The 27,099-nt window shown below is 43.7% G+C and overlaps 1 protein-coding gene across 1 annotated transcript in view; it reads right to left on the reverse strand.

The window, feature by feature from the left end:
• Positions 1-19,542, reverse strand: part of DNAH5 (dynein axonemal heavy chain 5) — a 259,490-nt gene extending 239,948 nt beyond the window's left edge. The window contains exon 1 of the mRNA XM_061189135.1: positions 19,436-19,542. Coding sequence (XP_061045118.1) covers positions 19,436-19,468 — 33 coding nt within the window. The 5' untranslated portion in view covers positions 19,469-19,542. The remainder of the gene's footprint in view (positions 1-19,435) is intronic.
• Between the last annotated feature and the right edge of the window lie 7,557 nt (positions 19,543-27,099).

The following is a 27,099-nucleotide window of genomic DNA, read 5'->3' on the forward strand; positions in this document are numbered from 1 at the left end:
AAGTCCCATGCATCCTCTAGGGTCTCCCTCCAGCCTCAGGAGTACCCATGATGTCCAGGGAGACTGACACTCCAAATCAGTGCCTGGGTGGCCCCCATTGCTACTCACACTCTTTCCCTGGCTTTCTTACAGCCAAAGTCCTAAGGAGACCAGTTTCCACAAGAGTGCACAGCCACAGCTTCGTGGGCCAGATGGGCACCAGGTGTTTGCCCATTGGGGTACCAATGCTACCACCACTATTCACTGTTTCCCCACCACCTCTGAGCCCACTGGGAGAGGCATGTGGATGACCCAGAAACCATGGAAAGCGTGTCTAGGTGGTTAGGAGGCTGGATGGCTGAATGGCATGCTGCCTTGGGACTTCCCAGGAGGTGGCGAGTATTGATGGAGCAGAGACTGACCCTCTGGAGTCCACATGGGGAGGGGGCAAATAGCAGGCATCCAAGAGGCAGAACTTTAGGGGCACTGATGGACTTGGGCACCAACTAAAAGAAGAGATGCCAATCCACAGCTCTGTCCAGGCAGAAGTCTTTAAATTGCTGGATAATGGAGAAGAATCATGGACTCCCAGTGAGCGGACAGAGAGTACCCAGGGCAACAACGGGGCCCTTGAGAGTTCAGAAGCAAGGGCTTACTTACCATATGGAACGGAGGTACCCAACATTTCAACAATTAGTATGGCTGTACCAGTATGTATCTGCTGAATTTCAGCCTTGTTTAAAATTCCATCTTGTATTCTGCAGTGGGTATCGAAGATTCACTCATTCAACATCCATGCTAATCCATTTCTAGTATTTGTTTTTTGTACTGTAGTAACTTGACAGCTAAAAACTACATTTCCCAGACCCCTTTGCAGCTCCCTTGCAGCTAGGGATCCATATGTCATTTAGGTTCTTCCCATCAGGTGAACTTGCATGAGATTTTGAATCAGACCAAGCTCTGATGGGAGGCAGGGTGTGAGACATCCACTTTGCTAGTGCAAATTACGGCAGAGGTGATGTGGCCATGGGACCAGAACCAGGCTGGCAGTTCACTGATCAAGTAGAGGCCACGTTTCCTTTAGTGGCCCAGCTCTGTGGTGTGGCTTTGGAAGCTCAGCTGCTTATTTTTATATTTCATACTGCTTATTTTGTTCAAAACTTCACACTCGATTCAGTGTGACAGCTGTACCCCTTGATAAAGTCCTTTGCACTTTAAACAGGAAAGTGGATGCTGATATCTATAACTGAGAACAATGACCAAGCAAATGGTACCAGAAATGAAATTCAGGAAACAGCTCCCCACAGGAATGTGGAATCTGAGCTTGGCTACCTGTATCCAGATGCTTTCAGACACTGGGACACTAACAGTCACAGCACACAGTGGCAAAGCAGTTACTTAGATAGTCACTTGTGGTGGTCCGGAATGAAGTGACATTGAAGGCCATGGCCTTAGAAACCCCAAGGTCTCCTGCAATTAACAATTACGGGGAACGTAAAGAATACAGCGCTGTAGGGTGGCAGTCACTGAGCAAGGTAACTGCACCGGGGAAAGCAGATTCCCAGACCCTTGGAAATTAGTGAATCCTGCTCTGAGCTGGCAAAGCATGCCATTGTGGGCCACCAGTCAAAGCAGGGGAGTCTGGGGTTAGTGATAAATGGTGTTTGACTCTAAGTCTCTCTCCAGTGGACCCAGTGGATACATAGACTCATCCTGTGACCCAGTGGACAACTGAACTCATCCAGTGGTTGCTTCCACAATGCCTAAGTGTATAATCAGAACAGACATCCTCGGCAAATGGCAGAATCCGCCATTTTTTCAGGTATAGATTCTCCTGAAACAACCTCTCCCACTAAAAACAGAAAGCAGTGCCACCATCGAAGATATGACAGATGCAGGTGGCAATCCCTACCACAAATCCTTTTAATTCTCCTCTGCTACCAGTACCTCTCTCAAGGCAAATGACTTTGGAGCAGGGCTCCTCAATCTTGGCACTCCTGATATCTGAGGTGGATAAATCTTGCACTGTGGGACGGTCAGCAGCATCCCTGGCTTCTAGCCACTAGGTGCCAGTAGCACACCCTCTCCAGTTGTGATGTTGTCTCCAGACATTACCAAATACCCACTACGGGACAAAATTGCTCTTGGGTGAGAAGCTCTGAACGACATGAAATAAGCTTAATCAGAGATTGACTCTAATTACAGCTGCTGTTTCCAAATATGATTTCTTGAACTAGAAAAAAGCACAAGTTTTGTTGAGCCTCTTTGGCTTCTGGAAGCAATATATCCCATATTGGGGGGCACTGCTCCTGCCATGGACATAGTAATGTATAACGCTTCCAGCTCTGAGTCGGGGCGCGGGGAGCACAAAGCAAGACACGGCTCCATCTGGTGCAAGCCCCTCTGACCCTTTGACCCAGCTTGAAGCTCCTGGGGAAGATGGAGTGCTGCATAGAGGCCTGGGAAGAAAATCATAGCAGAGGCCCCCTGCCCGCTTTGGAAATAACTCTTCTCTTCCTGAAACAGCTCCTAGCTTGCTACTGGGGCCAGTAGAAACTCCAGGTGCCATGGTACCTGAAATTCCCCTCATAAACCCAGTGTTTTCTGATCCTTCAGGTCATAAATGTGGGCTTTTGCAATGACTGTCCACCAGATCCGGAAGGCACAGGTAAGTTCCGTGAGCAGGGAGCTCACGTTCCCGGGGCAGCTACACCTGGGCACCTAGGCACCACCTCCTCTCTCACAACCCACACGTGGGGCCTCTTGGGAAGCAGAGGTCACTTTTGCGTCTCCTCCTCAGCATCGTGCAAGCTTCTGGTTTGCTCCTACTCTTAAACCTGAAAGGTGGAATCTTACAAGATCAGTTTCCTCACGGGACAGATTAGGAAACTGGTCCCTGGAGAAGTTCAGTCACTTCCCCCAAATGAGGGAGGCAGGTGGTCGCTGGCCAGGACGAGAGCTCAGGGCTCCTTGTTTATGGTCTTCTTGCACATTCGAAGGTAAAGAGTTGGTCTAAGATTCTCTAGTAAGAAGTGATTCTGCATCCTACCTCAGCCCTTTCCTTAATATTAACCATACCTAGAGAAAGAAAATCTAGCCATCTGCTGCATTTCATGACATTGTTAAACTTCTAGAAAAACAGAGGAAGTTTCAACTACATAACACAAAACCTTTTCATCCATCCAGCTCTGTTTCATTGCTCTGTCCTTAGATGGTTTACCCAGCCTCCTCGAGTTTATAGGAATCTTTATTCATGTCCAAGCTAATCATAATCATCCTTGATTTGCTTAAAATTCACATAAGTGAATGGAGTAGAATCATGACAATGATGCTTTGTGCAGGAAATTAAAGGTAAGCCATCTAGACTTTTTTTAAGATATGAGTGCAATTAAAGTCAGTATCACTTGCTGAAGTGACTTCATCACCTATGAAAAATAACATCTATAAGTTTCACACAAAAGGTACTGGTCTGGTTACATAAAATTTCATGGTATTTTCCCAAAACGGTAATAATATTAAATTCAAATGCACTTTGCTTCAATTCCTTCACCTTGAGCAGTAAGTCACTGAAATATTTTTAGGCTTCTCCACAAGATGGGGCTACTCTCCAAGCAATTCTGTTGCTAAGCAGTGTGGCATCTTGAAAATGGTTGATTATAAAGTGTCACTCACGTTAGCTGTCTTGATAGGATGGCTCATTAACTGCAACTCTAGGAATCATTAATTAAGGTGAAGGATAAGGATTTCTAGCACCACTGAGGACATGTAACTTCTCAGCCTCTGCTTGTTCATGCAATGGTCTTCAAGTCCAGGCTTGCATTCTACAGCCCCCCAGTTCTCGACTTCACTAGGAAAGCCAGTGTGAAGGGCACTCTTCCATCTCTGTTCCCAGTGATCTGCACCTCCTCATTCCCTGATCCCCTCCGAACAAAATGCCATGCCTTCACGCAGCCTATGGACGCAAACAAAGCCGGTCTTGAGAAAGAGAGGGACAAGAGTGAAGCAGACACCCCACGTGTGCAGAGGTGAGAGTCCAGGGTACCTGACAGTCCTGACTCTTGCCCTTTTCTCAGATCCAGCCTCCTTGCTGCCCACACTGTGATTCCCCAGGGCAACCCTGGCCACTCGGGCTTTAACCCTTCTCTGCTTTCGTTGGTTTAGGTTTCTGCAACCAAAAGGATCCTAATCTATGCACGATATCACCATTAGAAGGAATCTTGCAGGAAGCATTTACTAGAAAATATATTAAAATCCATAACCAATATTTATTTAGTTCCTTGATGGGCTCCCGTGAGCAGAATCTGGGCTAAGCACGCTAAGCAAGGTCACTGAGTCCCACACTTTCAAGCACCACCTCTCATCTGTTCAGCCTCACCTGTCTCTGAGGCCCTGGACCACCTGTTCTGGGCCAGCTGTGGCTTTGTATCCAACTCTGGGTGGGCGCTGACCACCTTTGCATACACACGGCCCACAACAGTTCTTGCTTCATTTCCAGACTGTATGCCTCTCACCTCCTGCCCAGGGTTTCCCTGTTGCCACAAGACACCTGGAATCTGCTTGTCACCCATGACGCACAACCAGAAGAAAAAGGGAATTAATTAATGTCAATGAAGCAAACGTTCACCAGTGGGAAAGTGCAGCACGAGGCAAGTTCTCCCTTCCCCCTCCTGCTGCATGGCCAGCCTCAAGCTCCCAGCGGCCTCGTGGCAAACAGTCCCACCAGACTGCTACCTGGAAGCATCTAGCTAAATAACACACCTTCCTATTGGTTTTCCCTCCTTCCCTACCTCACTCCTCTTTCCCCTCAACGCTTGCTTTCCTGGGGTTGCACTCCTAACAAACTGGTAACACAAATCCATGCCCCGGCTCTGCTTTTTTAGGGAACTCATTCCAAGATGTTCTTGATTTAAATGAGGTCTATGGTCAAGTTAGAAGCTGAACATGGTAGAGACGAAAAATTCCTGGCTAGTTTTCTTTTCAGTAACTGAAAATGCAATAGGACACTACAGTAACTGGACACGAGACATGAAGCAATTCATCCCCCTGTAAGTGGGTTACACTGAGCGTTGCTGTAGTAACAGATCAGCAACCGATTTCCCACACAACAGAATGAAGGGAAAGATCCTATTAGCAAATGAACTAAGTTTAGTGCCTCGTTATATACCAAATATGAGCGAACTTAATGAGATGCTTCAATGGGACTTATCAAATAATAACTACTTTGCCTGGAGAAAAATGAACACACCATGATAAGCCTGTTACACAGAAACCAGAACTGAAAAAGGCCAAATTCAAGGAAGCCACTTCCTGGGCAGCCACTAGATGGAGAGCTTAACCATCCCTTGGATTCTTTACCTAAAAGAGACACTCCAAGACTTGGCTCTGCCCTTATTCTGGTTGTTAAGACTTTGCTATTTGACAAATAAAGATCTACTTGCAATAACCTGAGCATGTAAGAACTGTCTAAATTTAAAAAGTTGAGAATTGTTTTATTATAGATAATACAAAAGTAGGATAAACATAAAGCATAGAGAACATTTTAGTTGTCCATTGGCTGCATTTTGTTCCAGCTGCCCCATTAGCTTCCTACTCTTTGGAGGGAGGCATTATCATGGTGTTTGATGAGGGCTTTGGCTTTGTTTTACTTTACTTTGAAGGGGTATGGGTGTTTGCTGGTTTGTTTTTTTTTTAATATTTTAATTTTATTGGAGTATAGTTGATCTACAATGTTGTTAGTTTCAGTTGTACAGCAAAGTGATTCAGTTAAACATATACATGTATTCACTCTTTTTTAGATTATTTTCTCACAGAGGTTATCACAGAATATTGAGTAGAGTTCCCTGTGCTATACAGAAGGTCCTTGTTAGTCATCTATCTTATATTTTGTAGTGTGTGTGTGTTCATCCCAAGCTCCTGATTTATCCCTCCCCCTAACATTTCCCCTTTAGTAACCATAAGTTTGTTTTCAATACATATAAACCTGCTTCTATATTGTAAATAAGTTCATTTGCATTTTTTTATTAGATTCCACATATAAGTGATATCATATATTTGTCTTTCTCTTTCTGACTTACTTCCCTTAGTATGATAATCTCTAGGTCCATTCATGCTCCTGCAAATGGCATTATTTCATTCTTTTTTATGGCTAATATTCCATCGTATACATATATACCACATCTTCATCCATTAGGTGTTTGCTGTTTAAATAAGGTGTTTTGATAACCAAAAAAAATCTCCTAAAGAGCATTTCTCAAATGAAGCCAAGGAAAATGGAGGCCTGGGAAGACAGAAAGTGCTGGGAGCAGGGGGGTGCCAGTGGGTAGAGGACGTGAAGCCTGCAGATGGGAGCAGAGGCATAGGGTTATTGTGATAACAACAGCATATATGCTTTTTTAATTATTAATGTGGGAAATAGTTTACGACAAAAATCTTCCCAGCTTCATAATAAGAGATTCATAAAATAACTTACTGTAGAGGTATACGATGGAATTCGACACAGCCATGAAAAATCACGTTCAAGAGGCATTTTAATGAAATTGAGATATGTTTATGATGTGTCATAAAATGAAAAGAAATAGGGCTCTGAAAGAGCATGAATCAATTTTTGTAAAAAAAAATTTTTTTAATTAGAAATAAATTACATATACATGTATGTGGGGACAGAGGAAGAGACTATTGACAGTGATTATTTCTGAGACTGAGAGGTTGGCTTAATTATTTTTATGGGTTTTTTTTTGCTTCTCTGTACTTCCTAGGTTTACCTCTGTCTTATTTTTATTTTAATTACTAGCATTACTCTCTACCTGGCCCTGTTCTAAGCACTTTATAGATATCAACTCACCAGATCCTCACAACTTACTTATGAAGTAGTTACTGTTACTTTCCCCATTTTTACAGGTTAAAACATTGATGCACAGGGAAGTCAAGTTACCTACTGGAGGTTACACAGCTAATGAGTGCTGGAGCTAGGATTCAGACCCAGGAAATCTGGCTCCAGATTCTGTGTTGTTAAACTAATTTTAAAAAGAAAGAGAGAGAGAGAGAGGATTTTTTAAAAAAGGAAGGAAGCAAAGAAGAAAGGGAGGAAACTGTTTGCCACAAGGGAACAATACACATTTGCTTTAAAAAAATAAAAAAAAAAATTTTTTAAACCATTTAATGCCTCTAAAATTTTACTTTTAAAAGAAATGTTTTTTTTTTAACATCCTTATTGGAGTATAATTGCTTTACAATGTTGTGTTAGTTTCTGCTGTATAACAAAGTGAATCTAAAAGGAAAAATATAAACTGAGAAAAACAGATAACATTGAAGTGGCTAATCCTGAATAAATTCACTGCAGGAATTCAGAATCATGCAAGTAAACTGTCTTAAACAAGAGGCTCTTCATTTTCTTTTCTGAATACTTCGTGCTGGCAGCTCCCCTCTCAGAGCACAACCGGCGTCCAGGGGCTGGATTTACCTCTCTACCCTAAACAAGTCTGGACTCTGCCTCTCCAGAGCATGCCTCAACCTGACCAGCACGAAAGTCATCTTTTTTTTTTTTTGAACCATGTAAAAGAAAACCAACTTGTAAAACAGGGGGAAAAGGCATAATACCCAAGCTGAAGCTATGGCAAACCTTAAATATGAGTTCACACTCTTTAAGTTTGTCTCCTTCAAGACCAAGGGCTGAAAATGAACCAATGACATCTTGCCGCCAAAACCAACCAGCCAGTGGGGAGCCTGCTCTGCTGGGCTCTGTGTAAGAAGGGAAAGCGCTCGCTCGCCTGAACTGTTCCCTTTCCCCTAGATGCATGCTTTTCATGGGCTTTGGAGGAGAGGAAGGAAAAGGGGGGAGGCGGAGGTGAGGGGAGGAAACGGGAGCAGGAAGAATCCTGGAGGGATGAGGAAGAGGGTGAGGGAAAGGAGGGGAAAGAGAAGACAGAAAAGAGACGGGCAGGGTGCGGGAGCTCTTCGTTTTTCTACTACTGTGGTTGACATGGCGAGGAAGGGGTCACAAACATGCTGAAACTCACAAAGCCTAAACACAAGAAGAGAACTATTTCCTTCTTATCCTCTGTCTCTAGGTGCAGACGTCAGGCAAATATCACCTGCAAAAAGTGGTGAATGGGTCCTTATCTCTAAAAACAGTCAGGATTAAATCTGGTAAAGAAGTTTGAGTGTTATATGTAACAAGCATTCAGCAAAATCCTTTGTTTCACTGCAATATCCTCCAGTACACAGAGCAGGAATTAACAGACTTTGTTAAAAAGTAATCTTTTTTTTTTTTATTTTTTTTTTTATTTTTGGCTATGTTGGGTCTTCGTTTCTGTGTGAGGGCTTTCTCTAATTGCGGCAAGCGGGGGCCACTCTTCATCACGGTGCGGGGGCCTCTCACTATCGTGGCCTCTCTTGTTGCGGAGCACAGGCTCCAGACGCGCAGGCTCAGTAGTTGCGGCTCACGGGCCTAGTTGCTCCGCGGCATGTGGGATCTTCCCAGACCAGGGCTCGAACCCGTGTTCCCTGCATTAGCAGGCAGATTCTCAACCACTGCGCCACCAGGGAAGCCCAAAGGGTAATCTTACTATAAATAAAGCAAGTGCTGTTTAGGTGATGAAGACCCAAGCCCCAGAAGCTGCAAGATAGCGTAACAAACCCCCAAGGAATGCCACAGATGTTCATTTGCCCATTCAGCTCACCCAGGTACCTAGCTTCCAGGAAACAGGTATTTTTTAAGTAGTCAAGGATTAAGTTGTTTTCAAATAATTGTTCAAAGGAGCTCTCTACTCCACAGCACGAACGGTTTGTCTGGTCTGCATCCACAAAAGATTGGCTGGGTCGTGGTTGCTACTTGAGCTGCAGGAACAGGAATTGCTGAGCTAAACTAAGCAGCTGTGAAGAGCCTGGAATTCTCCAAAACCCCAACGTTCTGCACAGGATGACTGATTACCCCCACTCTCCCCCAACGAACACACTACTCCCACCATGTCCATCAGACCTCAATCAGAAAAATCCACCCAGGGAATTCCCTGGCGGTCCAGTGGTTAGGACTCTGCACTTCCACTACAGGGGACAACGGTTCAGTCCTTGGTCGGGGAACTAAGATTCCGCAAGCCGCAAGCCACAAGCCGTGCATCGAGACCAAAAATAAAAAATCCACCCAATTCCCAGATTACCCACAAAATTGCACATAGCACATTTAAGAAATCCAGAGGAGGATGGAGATAAAGGTGAGAATGAAGGAAAACCCATGATATCTCTTTTCAGAACATCTGTATCACTGGTTTTTTGGTTTTGTTTGTTTGTTTGTTTATTTATTTATTTATTTATTTTTGGCTGCGTTGGGTCTTCGTTGCTGCGCGCGGGCTTTCTCTAGTTGCAGTGAGCGGGGGCTACTCTTTGTTGCGGTGCGCGGGCTTCTCATTGCGGTGGCTTCTCTCGTTGCGGAGCACGGGCTCTAGGCATGTGGGCTTCAGTAGTTGTGGCTCGCGGGCTCTAGAGCGCAGGCTCAGTAGTTGCGGCGCATGGGCTTAGTTGCTCCACAGCATGTGGGATCTTCCCGGACCAGGGATCGAACCCATGTCCCCTGCATTGGCAGGCGGATTCCCAACCACTGCACCACCAGGGAAGTTCTGTATCACTGTTTTAAAAGATCATTTGCACCTATCTTTGCTCTTAAGACTTTGTCCAAAACAGATGAATATTTAACCTAATCTCTTTATACTCATTTACTGACCATGTGCTAGGCCCCGTTTTATTTCACTTTGGTGCCAGTGGCCTTAAAACTTGACTTTAAACATCTATTTTGAAGAAATTCTACTGCAAGAATACATCTCTCTAGCCTCCATCTGGGGGGATTCCCTTGTAATGGAGCTGGACTTATGTAACATATTTAATAAAGAACTGCTAAGTCATCGGTATTCCACTGCCATCCAATGTTATTTCCCACTACTAAAAGGAGATCAAGAAGGGAAGAATACATTATTAGCCATTTTTAAATCTTTATGGTAAATTTAAAATATTAGCTCACTGGGCATATATTACTACATAGTTACCAAAACATAACTAATAAAACTCCCAGGATGAAACTTAATCAGCCTCTCCTAAACCAACTATCCCTATGGAGGCCGCTAGGTAATGACCCAGTTACTTCTTCAGATGCCTTAATTATCCCAGAAACACCAAAGCTCTTTTCTGAGAAGTGGAAATCTATTTCTGTTATTCATTAACACCCTTAAAGTGTATATAAGCCAATGACAGGGAAATGGGGAGTCACAAACACAGGGCATGATTAAGGTCCTCAATGAAGGGCCAGTGAGCGCCTACTTTTTTCCTTAGCGGTGTCTGTCTACACATGCTTAGCTTTAAAATGGGAATCTAGAATTCTAACAAAGATAAAATTAGGTCCCAAAGTCATTATGAAGTTAATGAACAAATATAACCATGATGCAGTTGCTACAACAGGTTCCTAAAGAAGTTAAATATGCTGTGCTTTCACTACTCTAAATTTTCTCTTTAAGCAGGTGGAACATATTTTCAAGGTAAATGAAGGGACTGGGAGGGGTTTCTCATTTTTAAGCTTCTAGGTCTCCGTAAGCCTGGGAAAAGGATACTAAATACCCAAGGGTTCTGAGATGAATTTTCTCAGCAAAAAGAAAATCAAATATTCCACCCACTTTATTATCAACTGTGAAGGTTAACAAAATAGAGATGACATGAAGTTTAGTCTCATGAAAAGACTACTCAGTTAATAAACCTTTTTAATTGCCTAATATACTCAGCATTGGGCTAGACACGGACAGACATAGGTGTTTCCCCTAATAGCATAAGGGCAAAAATAAAATGAATCCTATAGTCCATCCTCAAAAAAAGTTTGAAAAGCATGAGCATGGCTACAAAAAGAGATTTGCTGCATGGGTGGTTCTGGAATCAGCTCTGCCAATTAACAGTCACACCCCCATGCAGTAAGGTACCCAGAAGCCAGCTGTGATGCCCTCGCCTCTTGAGGTCTAGATGAACCTGGCCGAGCACCCATTCCATGCCCTTTCCAAGACTTCAGTAGACCCCCAAGGGGCTGAAGGGCTCAAGATAACCCCAGCCCTGAGGTCCTTCCTCTAGGGGTCCAGATGTACAACGCAGCCCATTGCTCAAATTCTAGGAAACAACAAGGTAGCTTGTGAATAGAGCAGACCCCATAGAGCAAAAGGGGGAAGACAGTTTCCCAATGAACCCCGGGCATTCCCACTCGCAGGCTCTCTGCTCATCCCTCGCCTGGGGGATTTTCCCATGACTCTTCCACTGCACTTGACCCAGCCCCCATCTGCAGGCATCCCCCAGCCTTCGTCCAGCCTCCATCTCTCCTCCACCCCTCACCCACCCAGACGGTGAGCCTGCTGTAAGCTCCTCTCCTGGGTTGTCCTGGCTTTGCCCTCAGGTCTCATCTCCTATCTCTAGTGACTTAACAAGAGTTTGTTTTTCCCAAACAAAGACAATTTCCTCCCTCAAAAGGAATTCCGCCATTGATATAATTAATTATGTATACTGGCCTTCCTGGAAAAGTACTATCATCCATTCTGAAACGGTCGAAGTAATAGTATACATTAAAGAAAGGTAGACCTTTAAAATCATGACTATAAGAAACTTCAACAAAATAGTCATATCATGAAGAAAGACTGAAGAGTAGTATCCTGTTGTAAAATGACCCATTACGCATTACAAACATGAAAAGATACCTAACCCCAGACACAACAACTACATATAATCAAAGTCTGCTATGGCACGGAAAATAAGCTTAACCATTCTTCATCATTACTAAAAGGAGCCACCATAGGGCTGACAGTCTTCGCCACTTACAAACTTCGATGGAAAAGGAGTCATAACCTAGCTGGAGAGCAAGGACCTCATTTGAGAGCTCTTCGCCCAGCTCCGCCTCTTTGTTGCTCACCTAATCCATCTGTCTGCTGCCCTTACCACTTTGCCTGGAACATCTCTTCTCCCTGCGTGGCTAGCTGTTCCCCTCCTTAGGTTCACTTGGAACAGCTGTGCAGGTTCATTGTCACAATCCGTCTTCAGCAGCATCTGTCCATCACACATGAGTGGCAGCGAACCCGTATCAATGCAGGTAGGCTGACCACATGCCACGACCTCCAGGTCGCGCGCTCGTCCTCAGACAAGACTTGGAGTGGCTGATGGAGGCCAATTTCAGGCTTTGCCCACACTGATTCCCCTGTGCTCTCCATGCATTTTGAGTAACCACATGCACTTTTTGCTGAGACTGTTTTCATTTTAACTTGTTTAGGATTTTCAGCAGTGTTTGGCATGCTTGTCTTCCCAATGAGATGGTTAAACCTTTTTGAGAACAAAGACCCGTACCTTCAGTTTCTTTTACATCTGCCACATTGCCTTGTAGAGCACAGCACGTGTAACATGCTTTTTTTTTTAACTTTTTACTTTATATTGGAGTCTAGTTGATTAACAATGCTGTGTGAGTTTCAGGTGTGTAGCAAAGTGATTCAGTTATACACATACATGTATCCTTTTTCCAATTCTTTTCCCATTTAGGTTGTTACATAATATTGAGCAGAGTTCCCTGTGCTATACAGTAGGTTCATTTAACAAATGATGCCGGATGCCCCACCAGCAAAGCCAGCCGGAGGGAAAACTGGGACAAAGGCAAAATTAGTCTTCAGCCCCTTCCTTCCTTCCTTCCTTCCTTCCTTCCTTCCACCTCCTCTCTCCTTCTCCCCTCCCATCCTCCACCAGAGCCAAGAGCTCCCAAGTAACCCATTATAGCACTTACTTAGGCCAGTGTGGGGTAGATCTCGATTTAGTGGGGTCTGAGGTTTACTCAAATTGGGGGTCCCACATTAAGAAAGAGAAAACAGAATTATAAACACAAAATTAGGCATTAAAGTGAATATTTACCTAGAAAGAAAAAATAAAATATAACAAATTACACATTTTTTAAGGCTGGTAACACAAAAGCCAGGAAATAAATAACAGAATATTTGTATTAATTTCCTGGAAGACTTTTATGTCAAAATAGATATACATAGAGATAGATAGAGATATGGTTTTGGCCGAAAACTCTTTGATTTCCTCTTCTTACAACAACTTTGCAATGTCTTCTATAGAGTGAATACAAAGATAATTTAGTCCTTCCTCCAGCAGGGACGATTGAAATTTGTCTTTTATTATGGAGAGATGGGGTACTCAAAACATGCAAGTTCCCAGACAGATGTACTGGCTATTTACAGTTTACAGGTTTGTACCCTACAAACACAGGAATTTTGATCAACTCTACTTTGCATAATTTCTATCATAAAGGAAAAAAAATGTATACTGTGTTTACAATTATATTATTACATTATCAAGAACAGTCATGACAGAAGAGAATTTGCATTTTTGAACAGACATTGATGAGAACCCAATCCTCTGCTTTGGGCACATTTGGTGATTGTTTTCCCTAGACTAGCTTCTGGCTCATCCATTTCAAACCTGGTTTCTCCTCCATGGAGCCCATCCTTCCAAGCTGGGCGCCACAGAACACCTTCACATTGAACAGGACCTCAGCCCTGGACCTTTAGGTCATGAATCTGGCCAAGTGGACACCACAGGAGGAATGCATAGCAGAGACATATAGCAAAATATATTTGTGCTAGCTCTTTGATATATCCCCCCAAACTACAGGAAAGGTTTTCTCAACTCAGCTTCCCCTTGCATCTTAAAAATGCCTGTTGCCATTCCAACTTCACCCAAGAACAGGGAAAGTTGAGTGAAGGTGAAGTTAAAATGGAAAGAGACTTACTCAGTTCTTCACCAATGGCAGTTAAGATATCTTACTTCTGCAAATTGTACAAAAACGTACATCCATTGAACACATTCCTGGGTCCTCCCCGTGCAAGTGGGGGGCCTGAAACCTAACCTTCATTAGTTTCACTGTAAACCACTTCTAGACTATCCTCACTAAGCTGGGAAAATGAATAACACTTATTAAGTGCCTTCTCTCACACTGTATTTTACATTTACTAACTCATTTCATTCTAAACATTATCTTGCAAGGAAGGTAATATTTCCATTTTATAGATGAAAACATTGAGGTGCATGGAAGTTTCTCAGAGGACATCCAAAACCACTACTGCCATGACTGCTTCCAGTGAGGGAGCTAGTAGACAGGACCGGGATAAAGACATGCTTTAAATTGTTTATGTCATTTGAGGGTTTTTTTCTTTATTTTCCATGACTATTGACTACTTCTTAAATTTAAAACTATATATTTTAAAGAAAAAAATAAGAATTCATACTAAAAGGGAAATTACTAACAATAGATGGATGCATTTTATCACTGTTATGTGTTGAATTGTGTCCCCCCCAAAAAAAAGGTATGTTGAAGTCCCCCAAGACCTCAGGATATGACCTTATTCGGATATAGGGTCCTTGCAAATTGTACCAAGTTAAAACCAGGTCATTGGGATGGGCCCTAGTCCAATAAAACTGGTATCCTTATGAGAGGTGGGCATTCTTCCCATTGAGAGGTGGGGTCTCCACCCTCAAAATGAGGAGGGAGGAAGTTGTGACTGTTTTGACCACAGCAGAAGTAACTCCCGTGTTTAGGTCATAAAGATGAGGCAGCTTCTACCTTGGTCTCTGGAATTCTCCTCTTGGATGCTCTCGGCCACTATCAAAGCAGCCAACTTCCCTGAGACCGCCTTGCTGTGAGGAAGCCTATTCAGAGAGACCAACCAGGCGGGGCCGTGTCTCAAACCAGCCGTGTCTGACCTAAGACACAGGAAGAGAGAGAGATGCCCGTCCAGTCCCAGCTACACCAGCACTCCAAACGCCATAGGAGGGACCCTCAAGCCAGAGCCACCCAGCTGAGCCCATTCCTGGCTTCCTGACCCACAGAAATTGGAAGAGATAATACGATTGTTGCTATTTCAAGCCACTAAGTTTGGGGGTGACCTGATGTGCAGCATGATAACCAGCAGAACCTCCAACTTTCCAGAGCTTCCACTCTCATCTGAAAGGAAATGCTTCGAATATTGCTGCTTAGTGTCTATCTAAACATCATTTACTGGGAAGCAGGTGTGTCAAATCTAAGTCAAGGTTCCTCCTGGCCCAGCTGGTCCTTATCTGAAAGGTAACAGCCACCTTTCTGCCAAGATGTCTCCTGAGTCCCCAACACAGCCCCTGACACTTGCTCGACCCTCTTCTGGGAAGGCTGCCAGAGTCGGGGATGACTGCTCCCTCTGGGCTAGGCCTTGCTTTGCTTCTTTGTTATGAGCAATAACATGGACACCCCAGGACACCACTGCATCACAAACTCTTAGTCTTTACCCAAATAAGCTAAACAATGTTCAGAAGTGGCCCACCTAGCTTTCAGCCCTCCAAGAGTAAGATTTTTTTATTTTTTCCAATGTCCAAGCAGTCCAAGGAAGTCTATGACCACTCCCTTGGGGATGGGTGCAGGAGGCTTCACCCACATCCCACAGCCAAGCCCTGTTGGCCCCACCTGGAGGCTGCTTCAAGAAAGGAAGACATTCTGACTCTTCATGTTGTCTCCCCTGGGGCAGAAATGTTGGCCCATGGGAACCCGATCATAATTCTACCACCCCATCTGGGGTAGGAACAATGGCAGGCTTTCTCTTAATGGCCTTATTAAAATAGCATAACCTCTGGGCAGGCATAAACTTTGTCAGGAATCTGACAAGCATCACATGTTCACCCTCCTTTCTCAATATGTATAATCCACCTCCTGCAACACAGGCCCAAATCACTTACCCAAGTTACTCAAAACCAGGAGGCAGCAGTCACAATTTGTTCACCTCATCTGGTCCCCAAAGAAAAGGGGAGAATAATCATTAATTGTGTAGTGAGTGTTAGGGGAACTTCAAAATCATCAAGGGCAATTTGAGAAAAGGGTCCACAGGAAAGCATGCGATACATACTGTAGGAGGGGAAGTAGGGGAAGGGAGGGAGGAGGAGGGAGGGAGGAAGGAGGAGAGACGCAAGAAGAGATGAAGGAAGAAGGTGTGTGGTGGGGGAGGAAAAATGGAGACAAAAAAGAAAGTCATATTCCCCAGAGCCCTTCCACAGTACTCCAAACACAGTAGGTACTCAAGGCAGTGTGTTCTGAATTGAACCAAACTGCTCAAGTATCCTCTAATTCTATCTTTCCTACCCCAGCCTGACTCTCCAAGCATTTTCTCTAGAGAGGAGTTAATACGGAAAGAAAGCATTCATTCAGATTCTAACCAACAAACCACCCATGGGACCTGGTGATGGGGTGGGCCTGGCCCTGAGGGGAGGGGACACCTGGATCCAAGCATCATCTTGAATGCTGACCTCCCCCCAGGAGTGTCATGCAATAGCCTGGGAAACCAAAATATCCCTGGTGGGCAGTTTTCTCTTGAGCTGAAGCTCTTGATTTTTATTCATAAACCAAGTAAGGAGTGAGCAGTTGTTCCGCCCTTTTTCTGTCTGCTTGTTAAAAGTAAGGCTACAAAGAGTAAAGCCAAATGCAAACAGCAGAGAGGTATAAATAAACAGCCTTGGTGCTCAGTGCCAGGAAAGAGCTTAGCGTGACTAAAAGAGAAAATATAACAGGTAAACTTCCTCCTGACATTTCTCCTGCAGCAGGAACCAATTCCTCGAAATAGCCCTATTCATAGCAGCCTTTTTCTAATGCTATACTAGCCTCAGACAAGGGAGATGAATGGCGTCCTCTACCCTCCCCAGGGAATTGAAAGCTCCGAGGCCGTCCCATTTATCAGCTGTAACAATGTATATGTCTCAGTGTCCACTTGCTTTTATTTTTCCTAAATAATGTAACCACAGAAATCCATATTGAAACTGGGCAGGAACTTGTGGGGCCCTTCTGGGTACAAAAGGCCCTCCGTGTCCCCCATTTCTTGTTTGTAGAAAAGGCTTTAGTCTCCTAGACCTTCCCTGAGTTCCAAAGAGCAGACTCAAGCAGTTACTAATTAGGGAAGTGAGGGAATGCAGAAACAAAGGAAAAGCAGTCAAGCAAGAAAAGTAATGATACCTTCAACAGAGTCCTGTTCCCCCTCAAGGGACACTCATAACCATCTGACACGTATCTTTGAATTGTTCTGCAGAAACTAAGGTGGAGGTGGAGGAGGATGGAGGACGGAGTATGGTGACTACAAGCGGACGATGGTGACGACATGCTGAGCGCAAGCGCAGATCCCAGACTGATCGGAACCAGAAGGCTGATGATTAAGATTCCCAAAACATCACCCTGTTACCTCACCACCAACCAATCAGAAGGAAATCCATGAGCTGCATCCCTCACCCCAAACGTTGCCTTTAAAAACCCTCCCCTGGGGCTTCCCTGGTGGCGCAGTGGTTGAGAATCTGCCTGCCAATGCAGGGGACACGGGTTCGAGCCCTGGTCTGGGAAGATCCCACATGCCGCGGAGCAACTAGGCCCGTGAGCCACAGCTACTGAGCCTGCGCGTCTGGAGCCTGTGCTCCGCAACAAGAGAGGCCGTGATAGTAAGAGGCCCGCGCACCGCGATGAAGAGTGGCCCCCACGTGACGCAACTAGAGAAAGCCCTCGCACAGAAACAAAGACCCAACACAGCCATAAAATAAAAATAAAAAATAAATATTCAAATGTCCAATGTTCATTGCAGCACTATTTACAATAGCCAGGTCATGGAAGCAACCTAAATGCCCATCGACAGACGAATGGATAAAGAAGTTGTGGTACATATATACAATGGAATATTACTCAGCCATAAAAAGGAACGAAATTGAGTCATTTGTTGAGACGTGGATGGATCTAGAGACTGTCATACAGAGTAAGTCAGAAAGAGAAAAACAAATATCGTATATTAACGCATGTATGTGGAACCTAGAAAAATGGTACAGATGAACCAGTTTGCAGGGCAGAAGTTGAGACACAGATGTAGAGAACAAACGTATGGACACCAAGGGGGGAAAACCGTGGTGGGGTGGGGATGGTGGTGTGCTAAATTGGGCGATTGGGATTGACATGTATACACTGATGTGTATAAAATTGATGACTGATTTAAAAAAAAAAAAAAAACCCTCCCCTGAAAGCCATCAGGGAGTGTGTGTGTATATATATATATATATATATTTAACAACATGTTTGCATTTTACTTAACTATATAATTTAACTATATACTGATAATTTATATTTAAATATATAAATATTTATAGATTTACCATATGTATATTCATTATGAAAAAATTTTAAATAAAGGGAAAAAAAAGAAAACTAAAATCCTCTTTAATGCCATCAGCCAGAGATCAATATTTTGGTATATGTCCTTTTAGTCTGTTTTCTATACATATTTACATACCTTTTTTATTTTTATAAAATTGGAATGATATTGTTTTAGTGGCCTACTTTTTTCAGTCTTAAAGTGAGCATAAGTAATAAAACATAAGAATATGCTATAAGGCTAATAGCCATATTTTTATATTCTTACAAGGTTAAACTTGATAAATTTATGTAAGATTATATAATATATGGATTTTCAATTAAGGAATACAAAAAAGACATTGGTTTATAGGTATTAGCAGTTGCAATGCCATCTGTCATTTCAGGGTCTATTTTTCTGGACAGAAAATGGGTAAAAGAGTCACTAAAAAGATTAAAGTGAACTAACGAGTATTTGTCTTAATGAAACACAAAGTAGATATACTGGAAATTCCAAGTATTTATGACATAAGTTATATGAAAATAAGAATATTAATATGAGTCTACCATAGCAAGATGCTCACAAGAATAAAACAGGTAATTTTCCACAAGGTAAATATCTACAGAGGGGAGGAAAATGTCGAAGTATTATATATATAAATTATATACATTGCTCTTAATTAAGTCAGTAATACAATTTATGTTTATTAAATCATGACAGGATGCATATTTTATTGATTAGCATAATATATTCCTAAGTAATATAGTTAGAGATAGTGTAAATATTAAAATGTATAATGTAACCACAGAAATCCATATTGAAACTGAGCAGGACCTTGCCGGGCCCTCCTGCGTACAAAAAGACCCTCCGTGTCCCCCATTTCTTGTTTGTAGAAAAGGCTTTAGTCTCCTAGACCTTCCCTGAATTCCAAAGAGCAGGAATCACTTTTGGAGATAAATGCAAAAACAAGTACCTGGGGGCTTCTCTGGTGGCGCAGTGGTTGAGAATCTGCCTGCCAATGCAGGGGACACGGGTTCGAGCCCTGGTCTGGGAAGATACCACATGCCGCGGAACAGCTGGGCCCGTGAGCCACAATTACTGAGCCTGCGCGTCTGGAGCCTGTGCTCCGCAACAAGAGAGGCCGTGAGAGTAAGAGGCCCGCGCACCGCGATGAAGAGTGGCCCCCACGTGACGCAACTAGAGAAAGCCCTCGCACAGAAACAAAGACCCAACACAGACATAAATAAATAAATAAAAATTAAAAAAAAAAAAAAGACAAGTACCTGGATTTTTTTTTTCCACTCCACAATATTCATTTAAGAGAGCGAGCAAGGCCAAATGAAGCGAAAGCTTATTTAAATGCACAGAGTTCGTTTCCGGCCCTTTCTCACCTGCTGTGCACTCAGGCAAAAGTAAAAAACAGCAGGAAACTGCCCAATGGGGCTTCCTCTGCCCCTCACCCCTCTCCCTCTCTCCAAGGAAACTAAACACTGGCTTTTGTCCAAACCCAAGGGCTAATGAGAGCTAGTTACAGCCAACAACTTCCCACAAGAGCTGCCTCCGCCACACCTGGACCTATTTGATGCTCGCTATGGGTCAAGGGTTGCTTGGGTCCACGACGCAGCCCACTAGTGGCCTTCCCGCAGCAAGTTGAAGATAAAGGGGAGAGGTGGTCCCTGAACCTAGGCTTTTGTATTTTATGAGTGCCCTGGCCTCCTGAACAAAACACGCCAAACTCAGAACCCGGCAACTCTAGCCCCTCAGGCTCACGAAGGCGCTTTCAGCACCCACGCCCTGAAGCTGAAGCCCGCAACTACAGCCCGCCCCGCCCGTGCGCGGACCCCGTGGAGCCGCGAGCCCCCGGCAGCTGGGAGGCCGCGCGTGGGCCGTGGCGGGGCGGGCCGAGCGTGGGGGCCGCGCGGAGCGAGCACGCACAGTACCAGCTTATCCATGGCGCTGCCTCCGGCGCTCCGCGGGGACACGCCACGGGTGGGGGCCGGCCGGCCCGCGCTGCTCCCCGGCGTCCGCTCGGACTGCTTCTCGCTCCGCTCACCAGGCTGTTTGCGGCTCAGGCGGTCGCCGTGGCGACGAGCGTTGCTCCGCCTGGGCCGGGTTCCCTCCTCCCGCTCCTGGTGCTCCAGCGCCTCCGCGGGCTGGGGGGTCCAGAGGCACTTACGCCGCAGCGGGCTCGCCGCCGGCTCCCGGAGAGCGGAAATCCAGAGGTTTCGGCTACCGAGCCCCAGATGCCATTTCTTGGCTGCTTTCCGTCCAGTTTCGGTTGGCTCTGAGCTGAATATTCCTGCTAGCATCAACCAAGTCCCCTTGTTTGGAGTGTCTCTTCTGAATTTTATGTTTCTAGCTTCAGGAGAAAAATTTTCAAAATGAGATTTAGAATGTTTCAACTTTAATTCGCACATCTTCCCACAGTCTTGACTCATACTTTGGTTCCTCTCGTTGTGTCCTTGTCAGGTATCTTCACAGCTGATTCTTCAGCCTAAAACTCACTGGAAATGTTTAACCTTGAGTTTTAACCTGAAGGTGACACAGATAATTTCCTAAATGCTGTCTGCCTGTCAGAACAGTAGCTGCATTGGCATGTGTGAAGATTCCAGGAACTTTGCCCTAAACGACTTTACAAAGGAGAATATAAATATTTTATCTCTGCAAATTGTCCTCTCTCAGTGGGACTAGGACTGCCCGTTAGAAATATGTTTGCCACATGTGTCCATTTATAACTCTAGGAGCCACATTTTTAACAAGTAAAAAGAAACAGGTGAAATTATTTTAGCAATGTTTCATTTAACCCTATATATCCAAAATATTATTTCAACATGTTATCAATATAACAATTATTCGTGAGATATTTTAGATTCTTTTTATCAACTGTAACCGAGCAGGACCCTATGGGGCCTTCCTGGGACAGGCCTTCCCCCATATCCTCTGCTTTAGCTCCCCTCTGAAGTACCTACGCAGCCGTATCTGATGCACATTTCCTGAGTTGTTTTGCAGATGTGAACCACGAACTTGTGTTAACTATACTACATCCGCAAATTTTTATGTGTATTTTACACAAACAGTAGGTTTCAGATCAGACTGGTCTCATTTCAAATGCTCAATAGTTAATATGACTGCTGGCTACTGTATTAAACAGTTCAAATCTACTAGACTATAAATTCTAGGGAGACCAGCTCCAAATCTCCATGGGAAGGAGAAGATTGCATCTGTTCATAAGGGTTACTAATTACCGATTAGCTCTTGAACAATTGTTCAGATTCTTACTAGGAAAAAAAACCATTAAGCAGTACAAACTCTAAACACTCTTCAGAAACTAAGAAAATTTTAAATGACTTTTTTTGGTCCTAGGGAGTGTCATCATCCTGTTTCTCTCAGTAGCATATTGTCAGAGTTCATTGTGCACCCAATAATCACCTTGGAAGATTTAAAACCAGGCCCTCAAGAAAAGAGTTATTCTTTTAACAGAGATGAAAACTCAGCTTGGCCAGGAAAGACAGCCCAGGAAAAGAGGGTGTCGGTAGGGGGTAGGTCTGAGAAGGGGAAATGAGAGCTAACACTCTTCTAGGTCATGATTGTGAGTTAAATCATATCTTAAGACACCCTCTAAACTTGGCCATTATCACTATTATCACTATATTACAGAGGAGACAGAGAGTTACCCAGGACCATCACGAGAAGGAGATTGTGACCCCTGAAACTTGGCTCCATGTGGGGTTTAACCTCTGGACTATACAGGCACCTCAGATATATTGCAGGTTCAATTCCAGGCCACTGCAATAAAGCAAATACTGCAATAAAGTGAGTCACATGAATTTTTTGGTTTCTCAGTGCATAGAAAATTTATGTCTATGCCATACTGTGGTCTATTAAATGTGCGATAGTATTATGTCCAAACAGCATACATACCTTAGTTTAAAAATACTTTATTGCTAAAATATGCTAACCATCATCTGAGCCTTCAGCCAGTTGTAATTTTTTTGCAATAGTAACACCAAAGATCACCGGTCATAGATCACCATAACAAATATAATAATGATGAAGAAGTTTGAAATATTTCAAGAATTACCAAAATGTGACACAGAGACACCAAGTGAGTAAAAGCTGTGGGAAAAGTTGTGCTGTTAGATTTGCTCCACACAACGTTGCCATAAACCTTCACTTTGTAAAAAAAAAAAAATGCACTATCTGCGAAGCCTGATAAAGCAAAGAGCAATAAAACAAGGTATGCCTGTGTTGAGGTGACAGAAGGTGAAGGTGAGGGGCTAGGAGGAGAGAGGGGCACCTCCAGAGATGATGACACACCAACACAAGTCTGGCTGATTTCAGAAAGAAAGCCAGGGCTAACACTTTCGAAACAGTCCTGCAGTTCCCTGGTCTGTACCATCTTAGGCAAAACTGTGAACTAGATATTTTTGTCTTTGGTCTTCTCTTCCTGCTAAAAATTCTTCTTTGCTTTCAGAGGGGTATACGTTGTTCAGGATCCCCAAGCTAGAGCAGACCTCCTTGGGTCTGGCCTGGGTCTCAGACCTTCCCTAGCTATAGGGGTCCATAACTTCCTGCCCGGGGCACCACCCTCAGAGGACGCCCTTCTGGCTTCCTAATAGTCTAGATTAATCCCAGCAGTTAGTTGTTGCTGGGCAGATAGCTCTCTCAGCCCGTTCTCCCGCCCCTCCTGTACCTGTTCTCTTAAACTTGACCTTCTGGAGATGGAGTCAGCCCAGTGATAGGAAGATGAGTGAGATGACAGGGTGGCAGGGAAGATGCTTGAGCCAGAGGACCCTGCAGGTTCCTTAGATCCTGCCCTCTCTGACCATGGCTGGAAATAACCCCACCATTGAAGGAATTGGGCAAATCTGCTTTAAGGAAAATAATTCAATTTTTTCCCTAAAAAATTTTAAAAAGTAAACCTCAAACTAAAATCCCCACTTAAATTGGTCTTTTAACAAGAGATCCATCCTTGGTGCTTCTGTTGCCCCACACACAGTAGGTGTTCAAAAAATAGCTCTTGAATTTAAGAAAACTAAATGAATGAACACGTAGCAATTTATTTATTGTCCACCCACACAGAATCAAAGACACGAAGACTAATTACATAGAATCATGAAATTTCAGATCTGACAATAACTAACGTAGATCACAATTTTATTGCATAGAAAAGATTATCACTATATGGAAAAGAAAACAAAGACCAACTTGTCAGAGGCCACAAAGCTGTGTAATAACTGAGACAGGACTAGAAACCAAGTCTCCTTTTTTGTACTGTGTTTTATAATCTATTTCAAGACTTAAAAATTATACAGTTTTTTCCTCTACATGTGATTTTCAAAATCACAATGCTTTACAATGCTTTGTCAGCAATGTAGCATTCCACGAAATTGATTGTATTTGTCTGTCACTAAAATGATATAATGGTAACTTCTAATTTTAAAAAAAAATTGATTACTGGAGAGAATTTTGTTAACCATTTTACTTCCATAATTTGGAGGGGAAACTTTTGTTGCTGGTCACAAATTGTGGGCTAGCAAGCATCAATAGACAGTGAAGGAATTATTAGTTCACAAATCAATATTAAGTGGAATTATAGACTTGGCAGTGGAAGAAGTCATTATTGGTTGGCTAACCCACACATTTTTCAGTCTCATTAAGAAGAATAAGATTGGCAAAGAAACATCTACCTCTCCTATATATGCAGGAAATGGCAAATATTTCCCAGGGTCCCTTGTAGTTATAGGTGGCTGTGTGGCATGATTCTGGCTGGTGAACCATAAAAGTCAGTCTACTAGGGCTCCTGGGAATGCCTTTGCTTTCCTCAGGAAAGAGACAGATTCAGCTGTCCCCTTCACACCTTCTTGCAGTTGGAATGCAACCATGAGTCCTGGAGCTGTTGCAATCAGCTACATTATGACTGTCTTAGTCAGCTGGAGCTACTATAAAGAAGTATCATAGACTGGATAACTTATAAACAACATAAACATTTCTCATAGTTCTAGGGGTTGGAAGTCTGAAATTAAGGTGCCAGCCTGGTCTGGTTCTGATGAGAGCTCTCTTCCAGGTTTACCAATGCTGACTTCTCATTGTATCTTCACATGACAGAAATAGAGCTAGCTAACTCACTGGCCTCTTCTTATAAGGGCACTAACCCCATTTATGAGGGCCCCACCCTCATGACCTAATGAAGTCCCAAAGGCCCCACCTTTTAATAACATCATATTAGGATTAGAGTTTCAACATATGAAATTTAGGGGGGACACAAATATTCAGTCCATTGTAATGACCATCAGGGAACGGCCCTTTGAATTACAAAAATGATAGCTTTAATGTCTTTGAGTCTGAACCAACAATAGCAACTGCCACTTCCAGACCACTTGTTAGATGGGAAATTAAAGCTTTGTACATGGTGTTTTCTGTTCCCTGCAACTGAAAGCATTCCTAAGTGATATGGCAACTGCCAACCATTAGATTTTTTGTGGGTCAATTTTATTTTACAAACATGAATTATACATTGGACAGTCTCACACTAGAGGTAACTTTCACCACTGTCCCAACCCGAGGCAAGGAGGAGTGGCAGAAGTGAGACAATCCATGAATAAAACCTCTAGCTGGTTTTATTCAGATCCTCCCAAATACAGCTGCTGGGCAGGTGGCATCTCTTCTACTCCGTGACCACCACCATCTCCCTTGGTGTCCAGAATCCCAACTCTGTTTTGCAGGCAGGGGTTAAAAGGGCTTACAAATACCCTTGGATACTGAAGCAGGGATATCCTCCCTTTTGGTAAGATGAGCCAAGCAAAGCCTCCAGGCACAAGTGGGCATCAGTCCTGCTAGAAGTTGAGCCTGGAGGTGAGCCATCCTTTGGATGATGGTAATGAGAAGGGCTGCAGGCATGGCTCCTCTCCACAGGCATCATTCAGAGATGTTCCCGTAAGGAGCTGTGGGTGTTGGCCAAGCCACTCTCTGCAGATGCCTTTTTCCCCTCTGGTCCTCCATGGCCCACGAGGCCCAAGGGCACCATCCTCGGGGGGCCTCCAGCCACGTGGCTGCTGCACATGCTCCTTCCGGTCTCACCCAGCTCTGCTTCCCTGCTGGTAACAGCCAGGTGCTCCAGCATGACTGCTCCATGGAGTCTAGGCTGCTACATTCCTGCCAGCTTCCACAGAGGGGTGGTGCCCAAAGGCACTCTAGTGGACATTTTTCCTCTTTGACCCCCATCCAAATCCCCTCCCTGTATTTGGAGAATTTCCCACCAAGCAGAGCTCTCTTTCCCATATGGAAGCCAAAAGTACCAAATATTCTCCTGACCTCCTTACCACTAGGGCACCAGCAGGTGACCCAGGCATGCAACCCAATCAATAGCATCAACCTTGGACTTGAAGCAGGAGCTGATGACCCAAAGATGTGGGACGGTGGAGAATGCATTCTGGTGGAGAGTGCCAGCAAGAACCCTGAGTAAATTTCCTAGCCAGCCGTGGCAGCAGTGGCCCCCTAAGCAGTGCATCCAGTAGCAGGTCAGGGAGGTAGCCGTATCCTCAACAGGCTGGTTTTGTGGCAGGTGTCTGACCAGCTCCTGGCTGCGGCCGACAGATCCTCCGGGCCATTTTCCAAGCATCACTGTCCAAATTTCTCAGCTATTCTGAGCTGCCCAATTGTCCTTTTAATCCAGTCCTTTTTTCTTTTTCTTTTTTTTTTTTTTTTGCTTCAGTCCAGTAAACAAAAAATTTGCAGCAGTAAATTTCTGTTGACTGTGATTGAGAACCATGATTTTGACAGCTGCACATTTAATACTGCCCCAGCCTCTAAGTCCTCTGAACAACATTAACTTGAGGCTGGTGTGTGCGTAATGACCTTTATTCAAGTTGGGAAATACTAATGAATAGAAGAATTACAGAAGGAAGGAAGGAAGGAGAGAGATTTAAAGTAACATAGAAAATATAAACTTCTCAGATTTGGGGGGCCATTTTTTTTTAATCTTTATTGGAGTATAGTTGCTTTACAATGTTGTGTTAGTTTGTGCTGTACAGCAAAGTGAATCAGCTATACGTATACATATATCCCCTCTTTTTTGGATTTCCTTCCCATTTAGGTCATCACAGAGCCTTGAGTAGAGTTCCCTGTGTTATACAATAGGTTCTCGTTAGTTACATATTTTATACATAGTAGTGTATATATGTCAATCTCAATCTCCCAATTCATCCCACCCCTCCTTCCCCCCTGGGGGCCAATTTTAAAGAGTTAAGCTCTTCAAAGGGAGTTTCTTCCTAGGGAAAAGGGGAGCAGTTTGCAAGTTCCTAGCCTTCTTTACCAATTTCAAAGGTGTAGCAGTCAGAGTTCTACCAGAGAAACTGAACCAGGAGAATACACACGTATATAAACACATGCACGCACACATGCACACACACACCCCACACAAGTAAACTATATACATTTACATATAAAGAGATCTATTTCAAGGAATTGGCTTCCACAGTTGTGAGGGCTGGCAGGCCTAAGATCCTTAGGGCAGGCTGTCAAGATCAGGCTGGAAACTCCTGGGCTGGGGTGTAAGCCAGAGCCCACAGGCAACTCCTTCTTCCTCAGGGAAACCTCAGCTTTGCTCTAACGACCTTTCAACAATTATCAGTTGTTCAACATCAATCTGATACAAAACAAACATAAGACAGATGTATTTTGCAGTGCATTCTTTGCAAAATTTTAGGGATACAAATACTTTTATAATTAAAACTTAGACTTTGCACTAAAAATAAAATCTTATAATATGGTAAGCAACACACACAGGATGAATGCTTTTTTTTATCTGAGAAAACATAAAATTACCACAGGATTAAACTGAAAAGGTACGCACTGAAAAAGAAACAGAAAAGAATTTTCCCTTGCATCATATATTTATAGAATCATGGTTTACCGAAATATTTCTATCTAAAGATGGAGAAAATAT

This window comes from Eubalaena glacialis, chromosome 4 (assembly GCF_028564815.1).
Source record: "Eubalaena glacialis isolate mEubGla1 chromosome 4, mEubGla1.1.hap2.+ XY, whole genome shotgun sequence".
Classification (NCBI taxonomy): domain Eukaryota; kingdom Metazoa; phylum Chordata; class Mammalia; order Artiodactyla; family Balaenidae; genus Eubalaena; species Eubalaena glacialis.